Source organism: Aphelocoma coerulescens, chromosome 12 (assembly GCF_041296385.1).
Source record: "Aphelocoma coerulescens isolate FSJ_1873_10779 chromosome 12, UR_Acoe_1.0, whole genome shotgun sequence".
Taxonomy (NCBI): domain Eukaryota; kingdom Metazoa; phylum Chordata; class Aves; order Passeriformes; family Corvidae; genus Aphelocoma; species Aphelocoma coerulescens.
Window position 1 is genome coordinate 21188138 of NC_091026.1, and position 24118 is coordinate 21212255.

The following is a 24118-nucleotide window of genomic DNA, read 5'->3' on the forward strand; positions in this document are numbered from 1 at the left end:
GAAGGACTTGCCTCTCCTCTGAGCCTGCTGCCTTCCCTTTCTCCAATGGAGAAATTGTATTTCTGTGCTTATGGAAGACAACACCAAAACATCATTCCAGTTCCCTGGGACCGTCCACAAAACCGAAACTACAACTTAGCTGCTTCCTTTATCCCTCCCATTCCTCCTAAAACCCACAGTTGCTCACTGAGATGGCAATGGCTTCAAGTTAGCAATTTATTAAAATTCCTGCCACTGCTTACAAAGTAAGGGGAAGAGCAGCATGGAGAATGCTTATTCTAAAGAGCTCCCATCCAGACACTACTTCTTCATCCAACCTCCATCCAGGACAATGCAGCACAGGGTGTAATCAAATTCACTGTCATAGCACATAATTAAATCCCACACTGGGGAGTAACCCAGCACCCTTATTTTGGGCATAAAAACGCTCTGTCTCTAATGTGTAATTTCCTGTATTCCATACCTGGAAGAAGCATCAAACTTTCTTCCTTCTGCCACAGCAGGTTAGAGTGGAGCAAACACCTGCCTGGCAATGGGTCCCTCAGCCTGGGTCTGACTCTGCCAGGACACGCTGTGAGATCTCATGGTGACAGAGACCCACCCCAACAGCAGAGCGAGACAGATCTCCACAGGGACACGTCTTGGCATCTCCATTTATTGCTGCCTATTAGCAACGTCAACACACTCGCCTTGATCATCTCCTCCTGCATCGGGAACGTGACTCGCACTGGAAGCTCCAGGGAGATTTGCCCAATTGAGTTTTCTTCTTCTGCTTTCCTCCCAGAATCACAGAATGGTTTGGGTTGGAAGGGTTCCCAGCTGGACACGAGAAGAGGCGTGCTGGAGCCGCTGCTGCCGGTCAGCGGGGGGGCAGAACACTTGGGTGGAGAGGAACAAACCGCAGCGCCCCAGTTTGGTGCTGGGTGTCCCCACCACCGCCAAGCTCACCCAGGGGAGCCGAGGCAGCAGCAGTTCAGCACCCCAGCTCAGCACCCCACATCTTTCTAGGCAACTGACCACTTGCTGAGCAACTGCTCCTTAGTTATGCTCATCCTGTACCCCAGTGAGCCCCCCCTGCCGCTTTGCTGGGATTGTTTACATTTACATAATGAATGCAGGAAACACAAAACCTCCTGGTTCCCCATGTCCCCACAGCATGTCACGGGCCATTAATAAATTCTAGATGGGAAGAATTAAAAGTGACATTTCTGGGAAAAAATGTTACCCTAATTTACCATCACAGAGCTATCTCCAGCACACCCAGCAGCTGAACCACAACTGTGGGTGCTTTAACCCTTCCGGAGCCGGGTTCTCTGCCAGCGGCCCTGCACAGCATGGCCCCCCTGGAGGAGTGCTTCGAGCACTTTATCCACCACACTCAAAACCAGACTGGACACAAGAGGGAAAGATCCTCCTCTGAGCAGCCTCGTTCGCTGCAAGGCTGGATCTTCAAAATCCATTTACCAGCATGCTCCTGTTCCCACACAGGTGCCCAAGGCTCCCACTGAACACTGCTGTGAAGTAGAAGTGCAGCCTCAGATCCCTTCAGACAAGGTGTGCCATAGGTTGAAAAAAATAAATAACCTGAATACACCCAAAAGTGGCAGCCTCCCTGTCCACATGAAAGGCAAATGTTGACACAAAATAAGTCTTTTCCCTGATTTAGCTGAACATTATTTTCAAGGACAGGTTAAGTCCAAGGGACAAATGGAGTGACATCTCAGATGACCACAACTACAGAGGCTCCTTTGGATGCAAAGCAGGTGCTGGCTCTGGCAGGCTGCAGAGAGAGTCACGCCAGCTCTCCTGGCAGGAGACAGAGGAGGGAGAAACAAGGAGTAACCATTTCTATCGAATGTAAGTGTTGAGCCTTAGAAGTTGAAATTTAAGTTCAAAACTGAGGGGAGATGGAAGAAAACCAAACACAAAGAAATAATTCTGTTGAGTGGATGAACTACTTCATCATCTTGTCCTGGCTGAGGATTGACATACGACAAGAGAACACTGGAAACACTCAACATATGTCCTTGTTTGCAAGCTGACTGAATTTGTCCTGTGTTTCCAAATGAGACACACCATCCACAGACATGGGCAAGGAAAGCAGGATAGTTTAAATATAAATCTCAAAAACAGGATCAGAGCAAAATGCAAATGGGAGGAAGATTTTGAGACAGAACTGGACTAACCAACATATACCAAATGTCTCCATTTCTGGAGGCCAGGGGAACAGGAAAAGGGATGATATCCTGTATCAAATCAGCCAACCCAAATCTGACCTTGCAGTTTAATTTCTAGGTCAGACCTATAAACTAGAGGAAACTGGCCATAAAAATATCACATTAAATTTATTCTCCAGTCAGGCTGAAATTTCAAGATAAGGCCTGATTACAAGCCTTCTCCTGTTGGAGAGGCAGGTGCCCTGTGGCTCACCCTGCTCCTCATTACAGTCCCCAGCTGCCCCTGACGAAAACAAGGCCCCAGAGCCTACTGGCTGCTGGGACTCTTCGTGCCCTTACTGCACTCCTCACTTTCAATGACAGTCCTGGTCCACCTGACTGCGTGATTCTCAGAAGTCTTTGATGCTGCTTTTTAATTTGGTTATCATTAATAATTCTGTATCATCAGCAGATTTTGTCATCTTACTATTCAGGCTTTTTCCAACTAATTTATTAAGAACTTCATTGGAATTCTCCTTTCCTTTTTTCCTGTCTTTTAACTAATCATTAATCCAGAAAACAACCCCTCTCTTTAACAGCTCTTCAAGAATTTCAGCTAAGGCCCTTTTCCAGTGAAGGCCCTGCACCAGCTAATGACATGATCTCTGGCTCCTAGAAATACCTGCACCAAATTTCTGAGGCATGACTCTTCCCTTCAGGAAGCCACACTGACTTTCTTGTACCTGCCTCATAGTTGTCATCCTGCTCTTGAGCAAGGTTCCACCCAATGAGCCTGTTCTGACTGTTCTCTGAAGCCCTCCAAGAGTCTTCAAAAAAAGTCCTCACGTTGCCACCTCTCATTTCTCCAGCACTGACACTTTGAGCACCAGGTCACACCTCACATTCTAGACTTGACAGGTCTAGATCTCAGTTTCTTTAAAACTCTAGGATAAATACTACCTGGAAAGACTTTTAGTGGTAGTCCTTGCAAGATGTGCTCTGCAACATTTATGACAACTCTTTTAGACTAAAATGCCAGGATGGATGCTCATGAAGCAAGGCTGCCCAGGTTACCTTTTTAAAGAGCCTGATGACGTCCTCACTGATCTGCGACAGTCGGACGATGACATTGTTCATGAAGATGTCATTCAGGGTGGCGTGGTCCCGGCTCTCCCGACGGGTCTGCGTCAGAACCAGGTACCAGCAGTTCACAGGGGAAAGGAGGTGCTGATCTTTCCTAGAGAATGTGGAAACAAAACTCAAAAAGGTCAGTGAAACACAGATTTGGAAGAAACATAAAGATTTTAGTTATAGGCTAGCTGTGTTGAAATTAGTTAGAATAGGAAGGAATTTGGGCCCAGCTAGAGTTAATTAAAATAGTTAAGAGAGCTGGACCTGAAATGGGTTTTAAGATGTTAGTAACTGATTACCAAATAACTGATGATCTGTCATTTGCATGTTTGCTTAGCTGTGCTTAGAACAAGGAATAGAAACATTGATAAGTTGGTGTAGGGAACAAGGACAATTACCAATTTCCTCCCTTGGTGGGAACCCGTTCAAAAAGTCATGCAAGAGGAAACTTAGAGGTCACTAAAGTAATTAGGATTGTTAAAGTTCAGAAAGGCAAAAAAGTCAAAATGAGGAAGATGAGTTACTTCATCTTTTTAAGACCACTGACCCAATTCAAGACCACCGACTCCATTCAGATCACACACTGTGCATGCTTAATGACATTTAAGCTCATTTCCATATGAAGCGGAGAATGGGAGGTGTTAATGTTATGAATATGCATTTGTATTTTCGATACTCTTAATTCCTGTAAATAAAAAGCTTTGTGTTTGCTTGGATCGGGGCCCTGCGTCTTAGGGAGCCATCCCACGCAGTGCCTGGCGCCAAATAAAACATTCACTTTCTAACTCTAAACTGTTAGAGAGGTTTTGTCCATCTCAGTTGGATATCGATATTAGATCGATATTCATATCTTGGTAAATCATCAGGTGAACACATCAAAAAGGCACATTTTCAAATGAATGCTGTCAGCACGTTGCCCCCCTCCCCTGAACGCAGCCACTGGGCTTCACGGCGTGATCTCCTCTTCCAGCTGTACCAGCGTTGCCACGCAGGGATGTCCAGTGGCACACAGGCACCCATACCACACCAGAACCCCAGCCAGCCCCTTCCCAAACTGGGTGCTCTGGAAGATGGCACAGGAGAAGAGACACCCCTGGAAAGAGAGAGAGTTTTGCTCATTCTTTCCACTCACACTAAGAATATGGCTGTCACTCCACTGCCGAAGGGCCCTTTGCCACCCAATACACTGTGCTGGTTTTAGTCCACTAAAAAGTACTCATGAAAGGGTTCTGCATCCAACATTTCCTCCAAGTGTCTGTGCACAACATGAACACACTCAGGTATGCTGGAGGGGATAGCATGGAGATGTCAGACACCTCTGCATGCACGCACAGACAGAACAACCGTGTACAGAAACTGGGACGAGTCTGTGGACCTGGAACCACCATGAGCCACGGCACCGCGGCGATTGCCAGATCCAGGGCTGGGCACAGCCCGCTGCACATGGCTACACGGGGACAAAGGAGCGCTGAAGGGACCATAAATCCTCAGCGTGTCACAGCCTCATCAGAATAATGACACACATGAGCAGCTGGGGAAGGGGTGCAGATGAGCCTGGTAAGGGCAGGTACAGAGCAGTCTGGAAGAAAAAAATGCATTAAGGGAGTCTCTGGACATGGAACTGACAGAGAGGACTCAGCAGGAGTGAGCACTGAAATGAAGCTGACCTGATTAACACCACCAACACCAGCACTTGTGCCCAGGTGTTTTGTAACAGTGGAGAGCCACTGTCACCTGTGGACACTGCAGAGCAGCAGCTTCCAGAACTGTAAGCAATGGAGAGCCCTAATACTGCTCTGAACTAATGGGTGAGGCTAGACATCCCCTGAACCTTTGTGGGCTCCATCTCTGAACCAGAGCTCCTTACTGCCCAATTCCTTTCAATTCCTTGGTGCACACTGCAGCACTCGGCACCACACAACCAACACGCAACAGTCAAGATGCCAAAAGGACAGAGAGGATCTGAACAGCAACTCATAGCAGCAGAGCTTGGCATAAGACAGCAGTAAAGCCTCACACTGGAGAGACTGAGTAAACAGATTAAATGGGATTTAGTAATATGGAATAAATAGGATTTAGTAATGTAACAGCAGAAATCACTGCTCTTGCAGCTGAAACGGGGAAAAAACCACCAGGGGTTAGAGGAAGAAAAAGACCATGAAGAGCCTGGGGCTGGCAAAGAGAAGGGCAGCAAGCAGGCAAACCCCAGGCTCTCTGTGAAATGCACTGAACAGCAGCTGCAGTCTTTGGCTACTGAACTGAATGACATGAGTTTCATCTGGAACAAAGGGCACAATTCCAGCCGAGAGACTCTTTCACAGATACCGCTAGCAGAAGTAGAGAGAGGGACCAACACTGTGGCCCAGGGAGGAAAAGGCAGAGAGCTCGAGCTGAGGTGCTGCAAGGGGAGCAGCCAGGATCAGCACCTGGCTCCATGCAGCCAGTGCTGCCACACGGCCCCAGAGCACAGCTCCTGCCAGGCACATCCGTGGCACCGCTCGTGCTGCCCAGCGAGACCCCCGCGCCCCCAGCACCGCTCTCCTCTGTGGCAAGGGACAAAACAACCCCCAGAAGCTGCTGACACCCAGCAGGAGCACCAAGCATTGTCCTGCAGAGCCCAGCCAGACACCTCTGGCCTGGCACACACACGGGCATGTGGGGAGCAGGAACCAGCCCCCAGCAGCAATAGGGCAGTGGCCTTCACAGAGCCTTGAGGCCACCAGCCAGCAGAATGGCACAAGCCAGCACCCTCACCACACAGCAGTCAGCTCCAAACTGAAATTCTAAGTTTGTTTTTCTCTCTATTTTTTTCAGATATTTTCTGTTTTAGCCAAGCTCACAAGAGTGGTTAAACTGAAAAGAAGCTGCTTTTGAAAATGCGTATTTACATATTCATGGCTTTCACAACTGCATCACTGGTTTGATACTCACACAATCCCAGGACCCAGTTCATATTTCCTACTTCAAAGCTTTGTTTCACAGTATTTCCACTAAGGATCTGCCTGCCTCCAGCACCATACAGCTAAGCACAGAAAAAACACATACTTTATTGCAAATAAACTGCAGTAAATTCCATTTCCAGAAACTGCTTTCAAGCCTGAGCCTGCCAGTGAGCCTGCATGAAACACGCAGCACTGGGACAGCTGTGGACTGGACTACGCACAGAAACACCAGGGGTATAGACCAGGCCCACCACTATTTGCACAATCAAACCAGTGGCTGAATTCAAGACCCTTCAAAAAATCAAGGGATTTGACTCCTTCCTGTCCCTGATTCGTATTCTTATTGTATTGCTCAAGAAGTGCACAGTCAGTGCAATTCATGCAGCACGGGTCAGTGACACTGTGGTGGAAGTCTTGGAAAGAGACATGTCCAGTTTCTTCTGTGAGCCCCACACAGGGATGGGACAGACGAGGTCACTTCTGACATGATGGACTTTACTCCACTTTAGGACTGTGCAGCTACAAACCAACCTTCAGTGCTCACAGCAACCTCTGCTCATCATTTTGCACCAGTTTGTCCCTGGGAACACCCACTTACTTGAATTGGTGCTCTCTGGAGCTGCGGATCTTGGAGGAGAAGCGCTCAGCCAGCTTCTCCAGGCTCCGGGAGTACTCCAGCTCGATCTCGGCCTTCCTGCGGAAGAACTCCTGCAGGTCCTGCAGCAGCTGCAGGCGTGACTCTGACTGCTGCTCCAGGCATTTGAACTGCTCCACCAGCTGTGTTCGGATTTCTGCAGGCACACAAGAGAGGAGAAAGAACAAAAGACATCAGCAACAGACACCAGTCATGAAGGTTGTCCTTCCCTGTCCCAGAGCAAACAGCACAGCTCTGCTGGAGCTCCCTCCAAGCCCTGGGGTGAATTCGGGGTTTGATAAGGCCAATGGATCTGCATCCCAAGGGAGAGCAGAACAATGCTGCTGACCAGCCTCATATTAACCCTTAATCTTCATCAAAACAAATGGTCTTAGAACACTGAGACCAACCTCAGATCTTTCAATTGCCTTTTGAAACCAGAAAACGATACTTCTATCTCTCTGGTACTACCTGAAATCACATACTATTTTCATATAAATATATTATTTCTTGATAAATGTCCATGTGAATACCTCCAGGATGGCCAGCACTGACCTTAAGGAAGCTGGCACTGCCAATGCACCCTCCTCTCCCCCCATCCCCCTGCGCTGCTGGGTTTACCAACAAATCCAATGCGGCTTTGGCTCAAAGGCTTAAAAAGTCTTTCACACCCTCCAAATCCCAGCTCAAAAACACAAAAGGTTTCATCTATTCCAGGTTTATTTGCTTTCCCATAAGGACCTTTGGACACCCGGACAGACACACTGCAGCCCCCCGCAACCTTTCCCAAAGTGGGCTCAGCAGTGCCTGGAGGTGCCTGTGGAGTGTGGGGATGGGCTCGCTGGGCAGCTGCTGTCTCCTGCAGCACCGGGGTCCCTGCTGTGTCCTGCAGGGAACAGGCACGGCAGGAACAACAGACAGAGCTGGTCTCCAGTGCTGACTCTCCCTGGCACTGCCAGAACCCACCCCCTGGGCTGTAAATTCCCCACACCAGTCTGATCCCACAAGACAGGCAGGCAGTGGGGAAGGGAGCACTGCTCATGGGAGCAGCCAGACCCCTTGCCCTGTCTGCAAGAGAAGCAACACAGCACCTGTGGCACAGGATGTGATGGAAATACACCTCCCCAACTCTTCCCAACCTTTCCCAACCCTGGGCAGGGTTTCTGCAGCTCTGTGAAGTGCACCTGGCCAGGACGCCAGTGCAGGAGCCACTCACTCTCTTTGGAGCAACAGCTGAGCTCTGCCCGGAGGGACAGGGAGCCCTGCAGGAGGGGGCCTGCAGAACTGAAAAGAGAGGAAAAATGAGACTAGGTGGTAGAAAAATCTATTCAAAGTGAGAACAATTGGGCTGAGCTGGCTTTGGGGAGCAGCTGCACAGTGGAGGGATCAGAGGAGTTGGAATGGCAGGGATCAGCTAAGGGAATGGGTCCATGTGCTGCCTGCCTGTTCCCAAAGCCCATGGGGAGGGGCAAGAGCAGTGCCCAGCTCCCCACTGCCACACACCCCCTGGCAGAAGGCAGGTGAGCACACCTGAGGTGAGGCAGCTCCTTCATGTGCTCACCTTGAGACCCTTCACTTTCTTCCCTTCATGACAGTGCCCAGAGCAGCCACGGCACTTGAGGCCATTTTAGTCTACCTACAGAAACAGCCTCTTTACTACTCCTAACAGATATATAAACAATCCACAACACCCAACACTCCTTTGTCTTTCACTAAGGATTGTAAGGAGGTCCATTTTTCTCGCTTTGCTCACCTGTCACTGGTGGACCCAATACTTGCAGAGCAGGCCCAGCCAAAAGCCAGCAGGGAAGTTTGGCAGCAGAAGCACAGCATCACATCTGCCCCCCTTGCTGTGGAGCATCCCCGGGCTCGAGGGGGCCAGGGCAGCACAGGGCAGCCCACTGACACCTTGGGGAGCACCCATCCCTCTGTGGGCCCATGATGGGCCAGTTCACTGCCACAGTAACTACACCACAACCAACTCAACTCTCTCTCTTCTGACCCAACACTGTTCTTTCCTTTCCCAATTAGTGCCCAAAATCCTGAAGTACTTGTGTGACTCTGCCTGGATTTTCTGCTGCAGCAGGAGCTGGACTTTCCCAAAGTGCTGCTGCAGGATTGCAGCATGTCAAGCTGTTGCTGCCTGTGTGACAGGGCTTAGCCTGCACCGAGAAGGAAGTCACAAAATCCTTCTTTGGCAAGATGCCTAGAGCTCATCCTTGGTTCCTCCTGCAAGTTCAGCATAGCAGGATGACAAACAGTACCTTACCCACAAGAGTCCCAGCAAACTAAAAATGCCTGCACTGCCTGAAATGGCTGCATGGTCACTGAGGCACTCAATGACACAAACAGAGACAATACAGAGGTGTCATTCCAGTGTGTGGAAGAATCTTCAGTACCTGTGTATTACATGTACATGAGGCAGGCTGGCCCTGCCAGTCCCTGCCAGCACTGGGCTGTCCCACAGCCTTACCACTACAGCAAGATCCTGTCAGACAATCATCACTCCATGCTGGATGCTGAATTAATAAATGATGGAGTAATGATGATGCAAAGCGGTGACTGAAATCATGAAAGACTTATGAACAATTTCAATCTGGTATTTTTCAACATTTCTTCATATAACAACTCTCATGTGAGTCTCAGCTCTGGCAGCTTGGCAGGTTAACTCATCACTGGTCACTTAACAGTGACATTGGGACTTGGAGGCTGCATGAAGGTCACCTAAAGCCAAAACTCCTCAGAAATAAGAAATGCTAAATGCTCCAACGTTAATTACCTTACATGGGACCCTCCCTGGGCACTTTCTTTATGTCCTAAATACACCATGAGAGGATAGCACAACTGTTCAAAAAATGCCTCCAAGGCTCACAGCCAGCGATGGCAAGGGACTCAACACACAGCATTTGTCCACCAGCAAAGCCCTTTGCTGCTCCTGAAGGCTGCCTGGAGAGCAGGGTAACATCCCTGCAGAGCCCGAGCACTCCAACTCCTTTCTAACCTACATCCATCCCATCTGCAGCCACAAGGACACTGACACAGGAGCCGGCAGGGCCGAGGCCCCTGCACAGGAGGAACGGTGAGGCACAGCAGGGATGCTCAGCACAGCTGCTGCCTCTGCCCAGACAGGGGTTTCCCTGAGACTCTGGGCATCTGCTGCACATAGACAAAAAGACATTAGCCCTCACTCGCAGCAAGCTGTAGAAACTCCAAAATGAAGGACAATTCCACTCCATAGAGAATGCTAGAGATACCTTTAGAAGTTAAATTTTCTGCTAAAAGAATGCAGAAAAGGAAACAAAATTGCAAACGAGGTCTCACAACAACTGGTATCAGAGTGCCTCAGTCTTTATTCTCTCCCTCCCCACTTTGCTGGGGTCCAGCTCTCTCTGTCCCTGGCACACTTTGACCTTTGTCAACAGAATTTTTTTGGTTTTCCTATGCCTGTAATATGTTGATTTGATACTTCAAAGTTTCCTTGCAGGAGTTCAGCAGGTCAGTGCCAGCCCAGCCTGCAGAAGCAAAGGCCAGCCGTGACCGTAAAGCCACCCGGTGACAAGCCATCACACCAACAGTGGAGATGGGCACTGACCCCAGGGGCTGCTGCTGCATGCTAAATGGGAAGGGTTTGTGTAGAAAACAAAGTGAGAAGCTGCTGGCATCATCAATGCAAAGACAGACATGGTGGCAGAGAGAAGGACATCTCTCAGTGCCCCAAGGGTCCCTGGGAGTCAGTGCTCCCGGACACAGCCCCGACAGCTTCTGCAGCCGTGCTACATCCACCCTCTCCGTTGTGGGGGGATTCACAGGTCTGGAATTCCAACCTTCAACCAAGTGCCAGTTATGTTTTCCACGTTAGATAATCTCTCTTCAGCACCCAACCCCAAAATCTCACCTTTGGCTCATAAGAAGGAGTTTCCACGGTGAACAGTCCTGTTATTTAAAATGCAGAATCAGGGGTAGAAAATGCAGGAAATCTGATTTCCTCAGCATTTCTGCAAGTGACAGGGACGCTGGAGAAAACAAAATTCCTTGGCAAACCAAGGAGAGCAGCAAGGGTCAATGTGGGCTGTGGAACTGCTAATCCAGACAAGAGAGGGAACATCTGTATCAGAACATCCGGGGATTTGGTTTTCGTAGTATTTCCAAATCAATCAGCCCGTATCACAGCCATAACTGCTCATTATCCTCAGGCCATGTGAGATGCTGGCAGCGTTCACATTTCCAGGCTGCCAGGGTACAGCAAAATCCCTCATCAGTCAAAGACCCCCAAGAATGTCCCCACCCCTCTGAAACCCAGCAAAAGGCTTCTGAGTGCTGTTCCAAGAAGGAACCAAGTGGCAGAGCACGGGCTGAGGTGCCCATGGGGGGATAAACCCACGGCAGACTCCCTCCCACCGCCAGAAGCCAACTGGTACCCAAGTGTGAGAGACAGACACGATTTACATTCAGCCTTTGGCAGGTTTGTAAATGAACAGCAACATTTTAAAAACTGGGGGGAAAAAACCTACCAAATAAAGAAAAAAATGTTTTAAAACATCACCGCAAAACTTGCCAGAGCTATTCAAAAGGCAACTCAGGAAAACAACAGAGAGCAAACAGAGGTGCTGTCTGTTGGGAAGATGACCCAAGAATGGAGCAATTTACAACTAACGAAAGAGTATCAGCATAAGATGCAGAGATGTGAATTTGATACAAAGGAAATCAGGTGAGAAATCGGAAAAAGCAGTAAGATTCTGGGTCAGCCTGGGCAGCATGTCAACAGGGCTCACAATGGGCCCCAAGAAGAACCTATTCTCAGGGGCATTTCCACTGGAAACACAAACCTTCGGAAACCCTGAAATTCCTACAATCACCACCATGGCAAGGCAAACTCCCTGCCTGAGGGAGCTCTGCACTGGGTTGGAAACAGACACTCATCAGTGTGCCAGGGAAAGGGTGAACGGAAGAAAACTCCCCAAGCCTTCACAAGACATCAGAAAAGTGCTGTTTTGGTCGATCTGACATCTTGGCCAGTAGATCAGGGTAAGCTTCACTTTTTCCTCTCCTTGGCTGTTAACCTCATCCATTCCCACCAGTGAGGACAATGCTGGCAGCCATGCACAGAGCCCAGGAACACTCACATACATCCAAACAGCATGCCTCTGACACCAGGGATGAGACTGGGTTTGACAAAGAGCAAAATTATCTGGGACAAGCCCTGGCCAACTTGAGCACTCATATTAGAATCACCATGCTTATGTGGAGAAGTCAGGCCAAAGACCACACGCTCAGCTCCAGGTCATTACGAACATGCTGCTACTCCAACTTGTCCCACTCTCAGCTTGCTAAAGGGTATTTTCCATATGGTCTCATTTTTTAAACATAACAGTTACACTGTAGACAAATGCCATGAGATCAATGCAACTTTTACCAGTGGTAGTCATTATTATTATTATTATTATTATTACTACTACTATTACTATTACTATTATTATCATCATCATTCACTTATTCTTTGTGTTTCTGTATGGTTCACATATCTCCCTGGGAAGCAGCATCTCTGACTTCCACGAATTCACAAATACCACGCTGAAATCCCAGCTCCAGCTCCAATGTAGCTGGGATTTCATCCTCTGGCAGTAAATGGAGCTGGTGAGACAATCCTTTTCCCGGACAGTTATTTTGCAAGTCTCCCTCTCTTCCAAGTAATGCCTGGCTCCATTACTTTGTACCTCCTGTGCTCTTACGGGCCAAGCTCCTCAAACGGCATCAGGATATGCTGCAGTTAATGGATAGGCAATACATGTGAAGTTCAGGATGAGTTATTAAATAAACCCAATTCTACACAGGCAAACACTGGTGAAAAGCAGGCAGTGGAAAATCCTGGATAGTTCAGACTTGCAAAGGTTGGAGCCTAAACTGACACACGAGAGGCCATGGGAGCCAGGCGTGCAGCAGCTCGGGGAAGCCTGAAGCCGTGGGGATTGGTGATGCTCCAGGCAGCAGAGCCGGCTGGGAGCCCTGCTCAGCCCTGCCCCGCCAGCTGCAGACCGGAGCCGGGCCCGTGCAAGCGAGCGTCTTCCTCCTCCTCCAGGAGATGTCGGGTTTGGCACAACACCCCCTCCCCAGTCCCGCCAGGCCAGAGCCACGCTCTGGCTGCTCAGACAGGGACAGACAAAAGCAGAGGTTTCTCTAGCAACGGGCTGGGATGAAAGCTGCCGGAGCCTCCCGCTCCTCCCGTGCCGGCGGGGAGCGGGACAAAGCCCTGCTGCCAAGTCCCCAGCCCGGAGCTCCGGGTGCAGCCACACACCCCCCCGGCTGGGTCGGGGTGGCTGCTCCACGATGCTGAATTATCTGAATTATCCGTCCAGGAGAACAGTGTTGTCACGGATCCTCCCGCCGGGCAGCCTGAGACAGCCGCTCCTCTAACATATGCTTCACCCCACTGATTTGTGACAAGTGAGAAAATGTGCTTGGCAACAAAAGCCATTATTTTCTCACAACTGGGATTAGACCCAATAGTCCATTGCAAATATAGCACAGCAAGCTGGACTCAGGGAGGATCCAATTCTTATACAAACACAAAATACACTAACAAGGCCATTTGACTTTCAATTGTTTTTATGCCCCCTTCAGAGTATCCATGTGCTGCCTTCCCTAAAAGTCCAGCCCTCTTCATAACAGAAATACCTCGGATGTATTTTCCAGTGCTTTGTCATCCCATGTTTCACCAGCACACACCATTTCCCTTGAGAGAGCTCTCACACACACACACACAGAGCTAATGCAACTGGAGCCTGGATCCAATATGAAACACCAGCGGGCTGTTCCACCAGGAAAACCCCTGCTACAGGCAAGTGCTGCCAGCACAGCCCCAAGAGTGGCCAGAACCTCTGTGAGATCCCAAGGAGCTGGGCTCAGCCCCACAGGCAAGGGACGTTGGCAGAGTTTCGAGAGCCCACGCGTGTCCATGGGATGCTCCCGCTGCCGGCACCTCTGGCACGGTGCTTTCCGTGCACAGCAAGCCCCCAACGCCAACACGGGGCTGGGAGCAGCAGCAGAGGGATGCAAGGGATGGGGCTGAATCCAGGCAAGACTTTGTCAGGTCCCAGCAGTGACACGACTGAGCTTGAACAGCCAAGGAGCTGCAGGGCCCACGGCCTGGAGCATCCACAGACAGAGCTGCCAGGGGCGCATCCGTCCCGCTGCGCAGGTCCCTGTGGAGCCAGCCGGAGGGGACCTGCAGTGAAAGCAAACAGCCCAAAGCAAGCCAACAAGCCTCCCCTCTCCGTCCTTCCGTGTGATTAGTAACATCACTACCTAGACAAAGACTGGAGATGTGGCTCCTGGTAAAACAAAGAACAAGACAAGCCTTTTATCTGAAACGAGATGTTCCCAGTTAAAAAAAAAAAAAAAAAAAAGAGAAAGGAAAACACTTCTCTCCAGTATGAAAACAACTCCTGTGGCACTGGCACTTTTCAGGTTCTTTTCACGCGTGTCTTTAATCCCCAGCCGATGCCCAACCAGCAGCACTTCATGTGCACAGCCTCAGTTTTCCCTTGTACCTGGACCAAGCCCCCACACTGCAACTTGCTGGACTGTGAGGCAACATCTCCATCTGCAACTACTGAGAAGGGAAGTGAAAGTGTAAGAAATTCTATCTTGAACCCAGTGACGACTTCTCTCCTGGGAAACCCCTGCCCTGGAGAGGGCCCAGGTCAGGGCACAGGGTTGTCCTGGGGGTAGCTTCCCCAATGGGTCCTGGGGTTTCAAAGCCTCAACTAGCAGCCCAGGAGCTAGGAAAACACCACAATCATTTTGCTGCTGACCAAGACGGTTTTAGGACCCTGCCCAAGCCCCTGTTTGCTCACCCCTCACTCCTGGAAGGGTATAGCCAGTTCTGGGGTTTCCTTCAAGCTCAGACTGAGCATCCTGTGCAGGATGGGCTCCCTCCCACACCTCCAAGAAAAACATGGCCAAGCCATAAGGAAAAACTCCATTTCTATAGGGATATTTGCATATACAGTTTGAAACACAGCATTTTTCCCTTGGAATTAACTGAAAGAATGCAGCAGAAGTGAACGGCTGTGCTGGCACCCCTCGGAGCAGGGCACGGGTGTACCGGTGGGTGGGTGCCCAAAGACATGCACCCCATCAGGGCCAGATACAACACCTAAACACCCATCATCCCAACAGCTCCATGCATGCCATCAGTTCCAAGCAGCAGTGACACACTGGCCGTGTGCCTCCCAGCAGTGCCACAGCGGGCAGGAGGTGACCACCTTCTCCTGCCAACACAGGCAGCAATGCAGCTGGGCCAAGCTGACCACAGCCCACAGCTTGGGCTCTGCCTCCTGCTCTCTCCAGTTACCTACAAACTTTGTTTCTAACAAGACTCCCCCAAAACCCAACTCACCCATCGCACAATGAAGAGGCAAATAACTCAGTTCAGTGTTTTGCGCTGCCCTGACCCAGACGGGCACACGTGTGGCCAACAGGGGCTATCAGGGTGCATGGTTTGGGGTGGGACTGGCCTTCATCAGGCTTTTTCCATTTAAATTTCAAGTCCGTAGTCATAGCAATGGCTAGAGGAAATATCTCTGTGCATCCCCTGCAAGAGGCCCGAGCAGTTTGTCAGCAGAAATGGGTTGATAATGGCTTTCCAGCCACCTGTGAGGAGCATAAATTCTACACTGTGTTCCCGAAACAGCGTCCTGGTGCAATCCCAGCAGAGCAAGGGCCTCCTGACCCCCTGGGAACTCAGCCAAATGCACAGAAGCTGAGGCCTAGGCAGCGCTTAGGCCCTACCATGAGATCTGCTGGCTCCAGTATCTCAATAGCAACAATCTTCACCCCACCACAACACCCTGGTTCAGCAGCACAGTCCTGCTCACCCTGTGGGAGAAGCTGATGGCTCTGCTCAGGGACAACACACAGCACACAGCCGCTTCCTGCAAAGCAACACGAGCCAAAGGGTCCACTGCTGTGATACTGCGGCTCTCCCAAGCAGAGAGAGTGGAACATCATCAGAGGAAAAAACACCTGGCAGCCAAGCCAGCCTCTTCCTCCTACACCCCACCCTGAGGGTCTGCAGAAACCAGACTGAGAAGCTGACAACCCGGGCAGACCAGGTTCTCCAGACACAGTACAGTGCTCTGGAGAAACATCTGGAGCTGAAGGAAGCACCAGGCACTGCTGGTGGTCACCTCACTGTCACTCCCCCTTTCCAGGGCACAGTGTCCATGCTGGGGTTCTGGCAGGAAGCAGCCATGTGAGAAGGGGACTGACAGGGAGGTGGATGCCAGAGCAATAGACCTGTCCTACCTGCTCTTGCCCACCAGCACAAGGTACACCCTCCTGCATGGGGGATTCCAGCCCAACACAACATGCAGCTACTCCAGACCTTACACAGCATGTAAACATGACCCAACAGAGAAGACCTTCCATGGAGTGTGTTTGAACCCCAGTGGGTCAGACCACCTGATCCCAAGATTCAAGGTGATGCCTCCCTGTGAATACAGGAGAAACTCTTCCCCATCATCCCTTTCTTCCTTTTAACTGAAGCACAGACACCCTGCAGCAGCAGCACTTCTTAGGAAATGACTGTAGCACGGGCAACAGGTTAGGCCAGATTTAAAACAGTGGCAATTTTTCCCCCTCATTTTTCACAGCGAGATTCAAAATGCAACGAAAAAGAGTCATAATGTTTTTAAAATAAAGCAACTGAGTCATTTTTTGCTTTTATACTTTTAGAATGTAGCTTAATAGTAGGGCATTCTTTGTGAGAAAAGCAAATGTAGGAGGAGAATACTCCTGATAAGAGATGGGTAATGATCTCCTCTGGTTAGAACCACCACACAGGTACTTCCGTTCAACTGCTCACCAGCGTGTCAGAGAGGGGAATTCCATCCCACTAGAAATGACACACCACAACTCACCCATCTTTCTGGGTCACAAAACACCTTCCTAGATGGCAAACAAGCCTCCAGCTACCAAATAATGAAAGATCAAACGTAGCTGCTAAGACAGCACAGGCTCCTGCTATACAAACTGTGCAAAAGGCTGGTCTTACCTGGGCTGTGCAGGTTTTGTAATCCAATTCATTGGTGGCTTTTAAATTAGTTGGCAGTGCCATGACAAAAGGCAAAACCACAAACCAGACACAATGCCAACTTCTCTCTGACCTGCAGTCTGAAAATTTCATGGCATCAACCTTTTCCCCAGAAAACCTCTCAGATCAAGTTAGTCCTGGCCTAAGCAGACACTATGCTTATGACAGCACCAAACTGGGCTTAAGACTTATGCGATGCCTACAGAGCAGCCCCTCCTTTAATGCAAAGGAAGACGAGAACAGCTCCTCACTGTCCAAGAACAAAGATCACAGCTGATATGGCTACAACAAAGCCTTGAAATGATTAATAATAAGCTTGGCAAGCACAAGAACAAGGTGACAAAGCTCTGCCACTGAGAGGCACAGCAACAGCAGATCCCACATGCTGCTCCTCATGCAGTCCCCTTCCCTCTCCTGTCCCTGCACGGGATGGCAGCCGCTGCTGCTGGCAGGGTGGTGGCATTTGTCATATATTTTGATACTCCAAATCCGCAGGAGTTACTGATGGGGGATTTCCCTTAAAAGCTGGCTCTAAATGCAGATCTGGAAGTGGCCAGCCTGGCTCGTGAGGAGGCAGCAGGGAACAAGTGTTTTGGGTGAAGCAGAGCACCCAGTTCCCTTCCACAGGCAGCACTGCCTGCACGACAGCCCATGCTCCTGGGACACAAGGAACCAAAAACCCAACCAAAGGAATCCAAACAGTGTTTATTGTTAACATCAGCTGAGCCTCGAGGCCAAACTTCCCCCAGATCAAGACTGAGAACAGATATAATGGCGTGTTGCAATTATGTTCAATTTAAGAAGAGAAGCAGCACTTCAAACCACACACCACGTGTGCCAGATGGGAAGAGAGAGACGGCCAGGAGAGTGCCCAGACCAGGGATCAATGCCAATCACAGCTTCCCTGGCTCTGGGAACACCGACCGCAGCTGGGCGGCTGCCTCTCCAGGTGCTCTCAGCATGGAACCCAACGTTGTCCAGGGATACCATGGTCCTTCCTCTCAGACTACGGAGAAGGCAAACCTGCTTGCAGAAGAAATCCTCACTCAGAGGAGGAATGGCTGCAAAGCAGAAGGGGTGGCAGGAGCAGTGTGGCTCACGCTACCTGCCTGCTACCCTTTATGACACACAAAAAGCTCCTTTCACAATGCCCACTGACTACAAAGGGAAATTATTTCTTGGGGGGGGGGGGGGAAAGCTGAACTCCAGAGTCAAAATGTCTTTTCCCAATAAGAAAATTTCAGCCGAGATTAATCCATAAGCAGACTGGTTTTCAAGTAAATGTATTGCAAATTTTTCTGTGGGGCGTCAGCTGCTCTCCCGTTGTCTCCATGCCAGCCTCTAATGAATTCAATGCGCTGGTGACTACACTGTTTTCTAAAGAACTTGGAAAGATGTTCAGCATTATTAGAGAAGAGAGAAAAAACAGAGCAGAATTTAGTCATTTAATACTCCATCTTCCAATAACTGAAGAAACATCCTGGTCCCATCAAGATCACTATGGACATCCATCAAAGGCAGGGTGATGGTACAGGAAGAACTGATGGGGAGAACAGCCAAGTCCACATGTCTCAATCCAAACTTCCCATTGGAAGTAGTCCACCTAAAACCAGCACCAGGATTAGTCCAGGATCACTTCAGTGCTGCTGAAGGCAGAATGCAGCCCAAAGGAACTGAAGCAAGAACACATTTAACCAGTCTCTTAAAATATATCTATTTTTTACAGCCACCCCTGAGCAGATAGCAGAGATGTAGAGCATCCATTAGTGGAGATGTGGCTGGTGAAATGGAAACGGGGAAAGGCAGGGGGGAACCAAAGGAGAAGCAAAGTGAGCCCTGGCATGTGGATGTGGAGCAGACCCAGGGACTTGGTGAGGGTGCCCACTCTGCTGGGAGCAATGCCCAAGGGCCAGCAGGCACCCAGCCTGACCCACAGGCAGGCAGAGGGGACAGGGCCTGGGGGCCTGCCCTGGCCAAAATAAATACCTGCAGCAAGAGAGGAAACCTGCTCACACTGCACAGTGCTTCAGGGGAGCTCTGCCCTGTCCCACCACAGTATCTGAGCTCCTTCAGCCTCAGCCCAGGGCAGCTCCCAGGCTGCCTGGCACTCGGCAGGGGAGATGGTTTGCTTCACTCTGCACCCTACACAGAAAAGAGCCAGACTGACCCAAAGTCATTCTTCTCCCTGCCTCCCTCTGTGAAGAGAGGCATGTGCAGAGCTGAAGCCTGGTAGCAGGTACTGACCCACATCCTTGTCAGAGGCTGGAGATGTGGCTGATCCTCACTTTGGAGCTGTGGTTTACCACAGGAGTCAGCACTGGGACCAGACAAGCTTTAGGGGCTAAATTCAGGCAGAGAAGTGCATATTTTCATGTTTTCTCCTGCCTGGCACAGAGCCCAGCCAGCAGCACAAGCAGGTTATATCCAGGGGACGACCCTGCTGGCAGTGAGGCACTGGATCCTGACCCTGGATCCCTCCATGGCCACACAAGTACAGCCCCTGTGTGCAAGGTGCAGGGCACAGGACACGGCAAGCACAGGCGCAGTACAGCTCCACACTGTGTCCTCCTCCAGGGAGCACTGGAAGTTCCAGAGCCACTCCAGCTCTTTGCATCACTCAATCCTTGCCTGCTTCAGCTAAAGGTTCCTGTCAGCAGAGGGGTCCGTGCCCATCCCACCCTGCCCACAAGGGCCTGGCAGTGACTCTGCACAGGGACCCCGACACTGGCCCCAGTGAGAGCAGCTGGGCGTGGAGGAAACCCCTGGCCTCAGCTGCAGCATCCTCCTGCTGCTTTTCCCACAGCCCTTGGCACCTCCCTGTCTCCTTGGGAACAGACTTGTCCACTTGTAATTCACAGCCTGAACTGGTCACATCTGCTGCCACTTTTGTCTGACCGCGAGCAGCACTGAGGGAGTAAATCTCATTTTCTGTCCCTAGACCCTGTTGTCTGGGCTATGTGGCCCTACACTGATCACACTGATCAATAGGAAGGAGAATTTACAGGACTGAAAGTGGAGCAAGACCCCAGAAATGCTCATTAACAAAAGACTTTCAGGGGGTTGGGGTTGGTTTTGTCGTTTGGGGTTTGGATTTGGGTTTGTTTGTTTGTTTTGGGGTTTTTGGGTTGGTGTTATTTTAATGTATATTAAAACATTGGTGTTATTTTAAAGAAGCCAAACTTTAAAGAGGTCCATGCCAAACCTCCAGCATTCCAAGATCCCTGGCAATCCTTTGCTGCCTGCATCTTTTGGGGAATCCCCACCTCCACCAGTCCCTCGTGCCCCACAGCCAGCATTCCTGCCCAAGCGAGCTCTGTCCCCAGCCACTTCCCAGGCAGGAACAGGAAGAGAAGGGGGAAGGCAGAACAGCTGCCTTTGCTGAGTTTGTGCCTCCTCTGTTTTTGTCTGATAGGAATACAAGGGATGCAAAAAAGCATTAAAAAGAAAGAGCCAAACAGATCTCTTGTGTTTGTTCATGATTTAAGAAGAGCAAAGGAAGCTTCACAAGAACAGATGGTGGCTTTTTCCCCCAGAGAAAACAGCCCTTCTGACTGCCCTCCTGCACAGCCGGCATGAGCTCCAGATCCTTCATCTGTCCACTCTCCAGCGTGGAAACAGCACATGGGAGGCACCGGGATCGGCTGGAGAAAGTCTTTTACCCACTGAAAGCCCTGAAATGATGTAACCAGAGCTCTGGGCTTGGGGCTATTAAGATGCAAAGGAGAATGCATTCAAACTGGGAAAGAAAGAGCTGAACAAGAATGTGAATGCTGCCCTGAGCCACTGAGATGGAATAAAGGAAAGATCATTAAACGGTTCACTTCAGCACCTCACATTCCTTAATTCAGGCATGGAAAGATTTCACAGATCATTAAGAGAGCGGACCTTTGCAGACAGTTCCTAGAGCCAGCCCCATGTATCTGTGCAAGTTCCCCAACCTCTGTACAGCCCTAACAGGATCAAATATTACACACACAAATCAGATCAGATTACCCAGCAGTGCCTTCTGGCCTGAAAAATCTGTGCATTCATGGATCCACTGAAGCAATTATCTTCCAGAGTAATGCTTTACATGCATAAAAATATAGGATAATTCCTTTAAGAACTTTTCATCTCACATCTCAAAGCATCCTATAAATGGTAATCATATAAGCCTCAACATCTTCAAGAAAGAGGGAAGGATTACAAACCTAATTTTACAGATAGGATAAAACAAGTCTTTCCTTGGACACCTCTGCCATTGCTGTTCCCCACTGTGCCTTTCTGCAGTGGAGATGGGCCTGAACTTCATTTCAAGGCCAAACTGCTCCCAGTCCGAGAGGGACACAGAAAACAACAAGAAAAACTAATTCCAAAGCAGTAGACACAAAGTGAGGAGTCTGTAGGAATCGGCAAGTCCAACAGCAGCAGTTGCCCAGTTTCTTTTATTTGCTTGATTTAACGTTCCTAAAAATATCATGGGCAACCAGCTCCCTGAAGCCTGTACCTGGCACAGCCAGCTTCACACTGACCAAAACCTGTGCACCTCCAGGGTCTGATCCAGTTCCCTGCTGTGCCTCCAGACCAAAACCTCCTGAGCATTCCCGGAGCCTAATCACACTTCATTTGGAGCATGTCATCATCACCCAGAAATGCTGTTCTTCCATGTCCTCTTGGCTAACTAACTATCTCCACTGTGCTTTTTCAATTTCAGCACAAAGGACCGGGCCAAAGGCAAGTGCAGATGCTCTGCTCACTGCCTTCATCAGCACTGACCAGAAAAGCCTCAGCTGCTGCTAGGGAATCAACAGTGCTGCTTCATTCAGAGCCTCTGCCTCAGAGATCAGCAAAACATCAGCCCAAGGCTGACAATGCTCTTCACTCCTCATCCTTTCCCAGGAAAAGAACCATATTGGAATAGCAAGGGAAAGCTGTGCCGTGACCAATGAAAGTACATTGTCTGACACTGGTTCCAGCCAGCCTGCAACTTGCAGAGAGGAAGCATAAAGGTAGGGAGGAATTTCACCTTCCCAAGAACCAGCACAACTCTCCCCGATGGCTGCAAAGGCAGCCCCAGGCAGCACCAGCAGTCTTGGGGTGTTTCAGGGTGAATAAAGACCTGCAGAATCTCACTATTGCAGTGCTGAAGGATCACGTGGATATTCAGAAGGTAACAAACATGCAATAGAGAATCCAACAGCTGTGGGGAGACTGTCTCCAAAGGGCTTTCCATACCAGACAGGATCCAGCTCAATACTTCACAACCTCCTCATCAATTCATCATTTACTATAGACCTGGAGCAAGTTCCAGACTGCAGACAGCTTAGCTTGAGGCTAATGATATGTTCTACACTGGGATCACTGGGTTGTGCAGCTGCCACCCACAAAGCAGAGATTATCGCCCTCGCTTGCTTCATTTCTTCAGGACGAAGTGATCGTGTTCCTGCCTTCTAAAGGAAGGGAAAATCAGCATAAAGCATATTGTCTGCTCTCACCATCTTCCCCAGCATCCCATTTATTAGTGGGTGCAGAACCAGATGGTTACAGATAAACAATACCAAAGAAACACAGAAATAGCCTGGTGTAGTACAGAAGTGTTAAATTCCCAACCAGAAATAAGAAAGGGCATTAAAGGTACTTGGGCAGCTCCAGGGGAAGTGAGTCAGCAGGCAAACGCAATCCATGCACACTGGTGTGAGTGGCTTTTCCTAAGGAACCATCAGGACAGAAAGAGCTCCCACAGCTACAGCTCTGGCTAAAATCAGCTGTCACTGCAGGTGTCCATCACTTCCAGAAAATAATCCCTCAAATATTTCACTTGATTCCCTTGGTATGCAGAGCCAGAGCTGCTGCAGCACTGTCCCTGCAGGACTCTCCTGCCATGCTTGGCTTGTGTCACACGTGTAAGGAAGAGAAGGGCTAGATGTAAACATTCCAGCATTCCTTCTGTCAAGGCACTGTTTTTTTTTAAAAATACCTTCCTTCTGCTCCCACTCTGATGTGCAGAGTTCTCCAATTCTTTGAATTCACGTCCCTTCATACAAGAAGAAAATACGGGGCTTGCAGCTTGGCTGAGATACCAGCCAGCTTAACAGTCACTTAAAAAATGAAGTCATGCATCGTCCTGGCAGGGTGAGCAAATAAAGACTGTCATTTGTTTATTTATGTGAACTGTTACTGAGAGGCAGCCCTAACCCTTGTTCAGATCTCCCTAACAGGGTCGGCTGGCATGTGCCATGGCCTGACCCACCTGAGCCCCCAACTGACCCACCTCAGCTGCCCACAGGTGCTGGGTGAGGAGGCATCGTGGGATGTCCTGGGGCAGCCTGTGCCCCTTGTGGAGTTTGGTAGCCATGCCTGAACCCTGGGCTATGGACACATCTGCCTGTCCTGTACAGCACTGCTGCCACGTTCCACTGCCTTCACCTGAGCCCTTGAGACTGCACCTTGCATCTACAATACACTGGGAACTCCCATATTAACCACCTGCAATGGCTTTACTGCAGCTGCTGGCTGTCAGCAGGAGTGCTTACCCATAAGGGCCACACTGACGAACATCCACGAGCCCATGGGCTACTGTGGGGACACACTGGCCGAGCTCAGCAAAGAGCCCAGCCCTCTGCGTGCCACAGAGCTGGTGTCTGCTCTTTCCTAGATCCTTCCTGAGCAGATTGCTAATTGCTCCTGATTTTTGCTTTTCTAAAATAAGCTCAGACCACAATCTGCATAAATGCTGCAGAAAGAGTAATGAACTGCCCGCCCACCTGAAATTCAGACTCGAGCAAAACACACAGGAGACAGAAGGATGGAATGAGCCACTGGCAACCCTCACCATGCCACTGCCACTCCACCTGAGGACAGGGAGAGCAGGGGGGACATGGGGACTGTTCCAAATAAAGCCATGGATTTCTACCTAAACTAAGAACTGAAAACAAAGACTAAATGGAAGCACAAGAAACCCCATCACTGCATTACTCTGGCAAATGGGGACAGCAGAGAGAAGCATGTCAGTGGGCACAGCCCTGCAGGAGTGGGAGAGTGGAAAGGAATTAAAAATTAGACCTATCAGCCCCTGGTTTCTACCATTCATTTAAAAAATACACAGCTGCAGATGTCCAAGGTGTAAAAGGAAGCAATTACATACACAAACCTCCCCACAAATAAACATCTCATGACTTTATCA

General features: G+C 49.8%; 1 protein-coding gene across 2 annotated transcripts in view; it reads right to left on the reverse strand.

Annotated features, from left to right (window-relative positions):
- Positions 1-24118, reverse strand: part of SRGAP3 (SLIT-ROBO Rho GTPase activating protein 3) — an 82916-nt gene that overhangs the window by 37070 nt on the left and 21728 nt on the right. For both annotated transcript variants that reach the window (XM_069027667.1, XM_069027666.1), the window contains exons 2-3: positions 6828-7020; positions 3231-3393 (exon numbers count right to left, since the gene is read on the reverse strand). In XM_069027667.1, coding sequence (XP_068883768.1) covers positions 3231-3393; positions 6828-7020 — 356 coding nt within the window. The remainder of the gene's footprint in view (positions 1-3230; positions 3394-6827; positions 7021-24118) is intronic.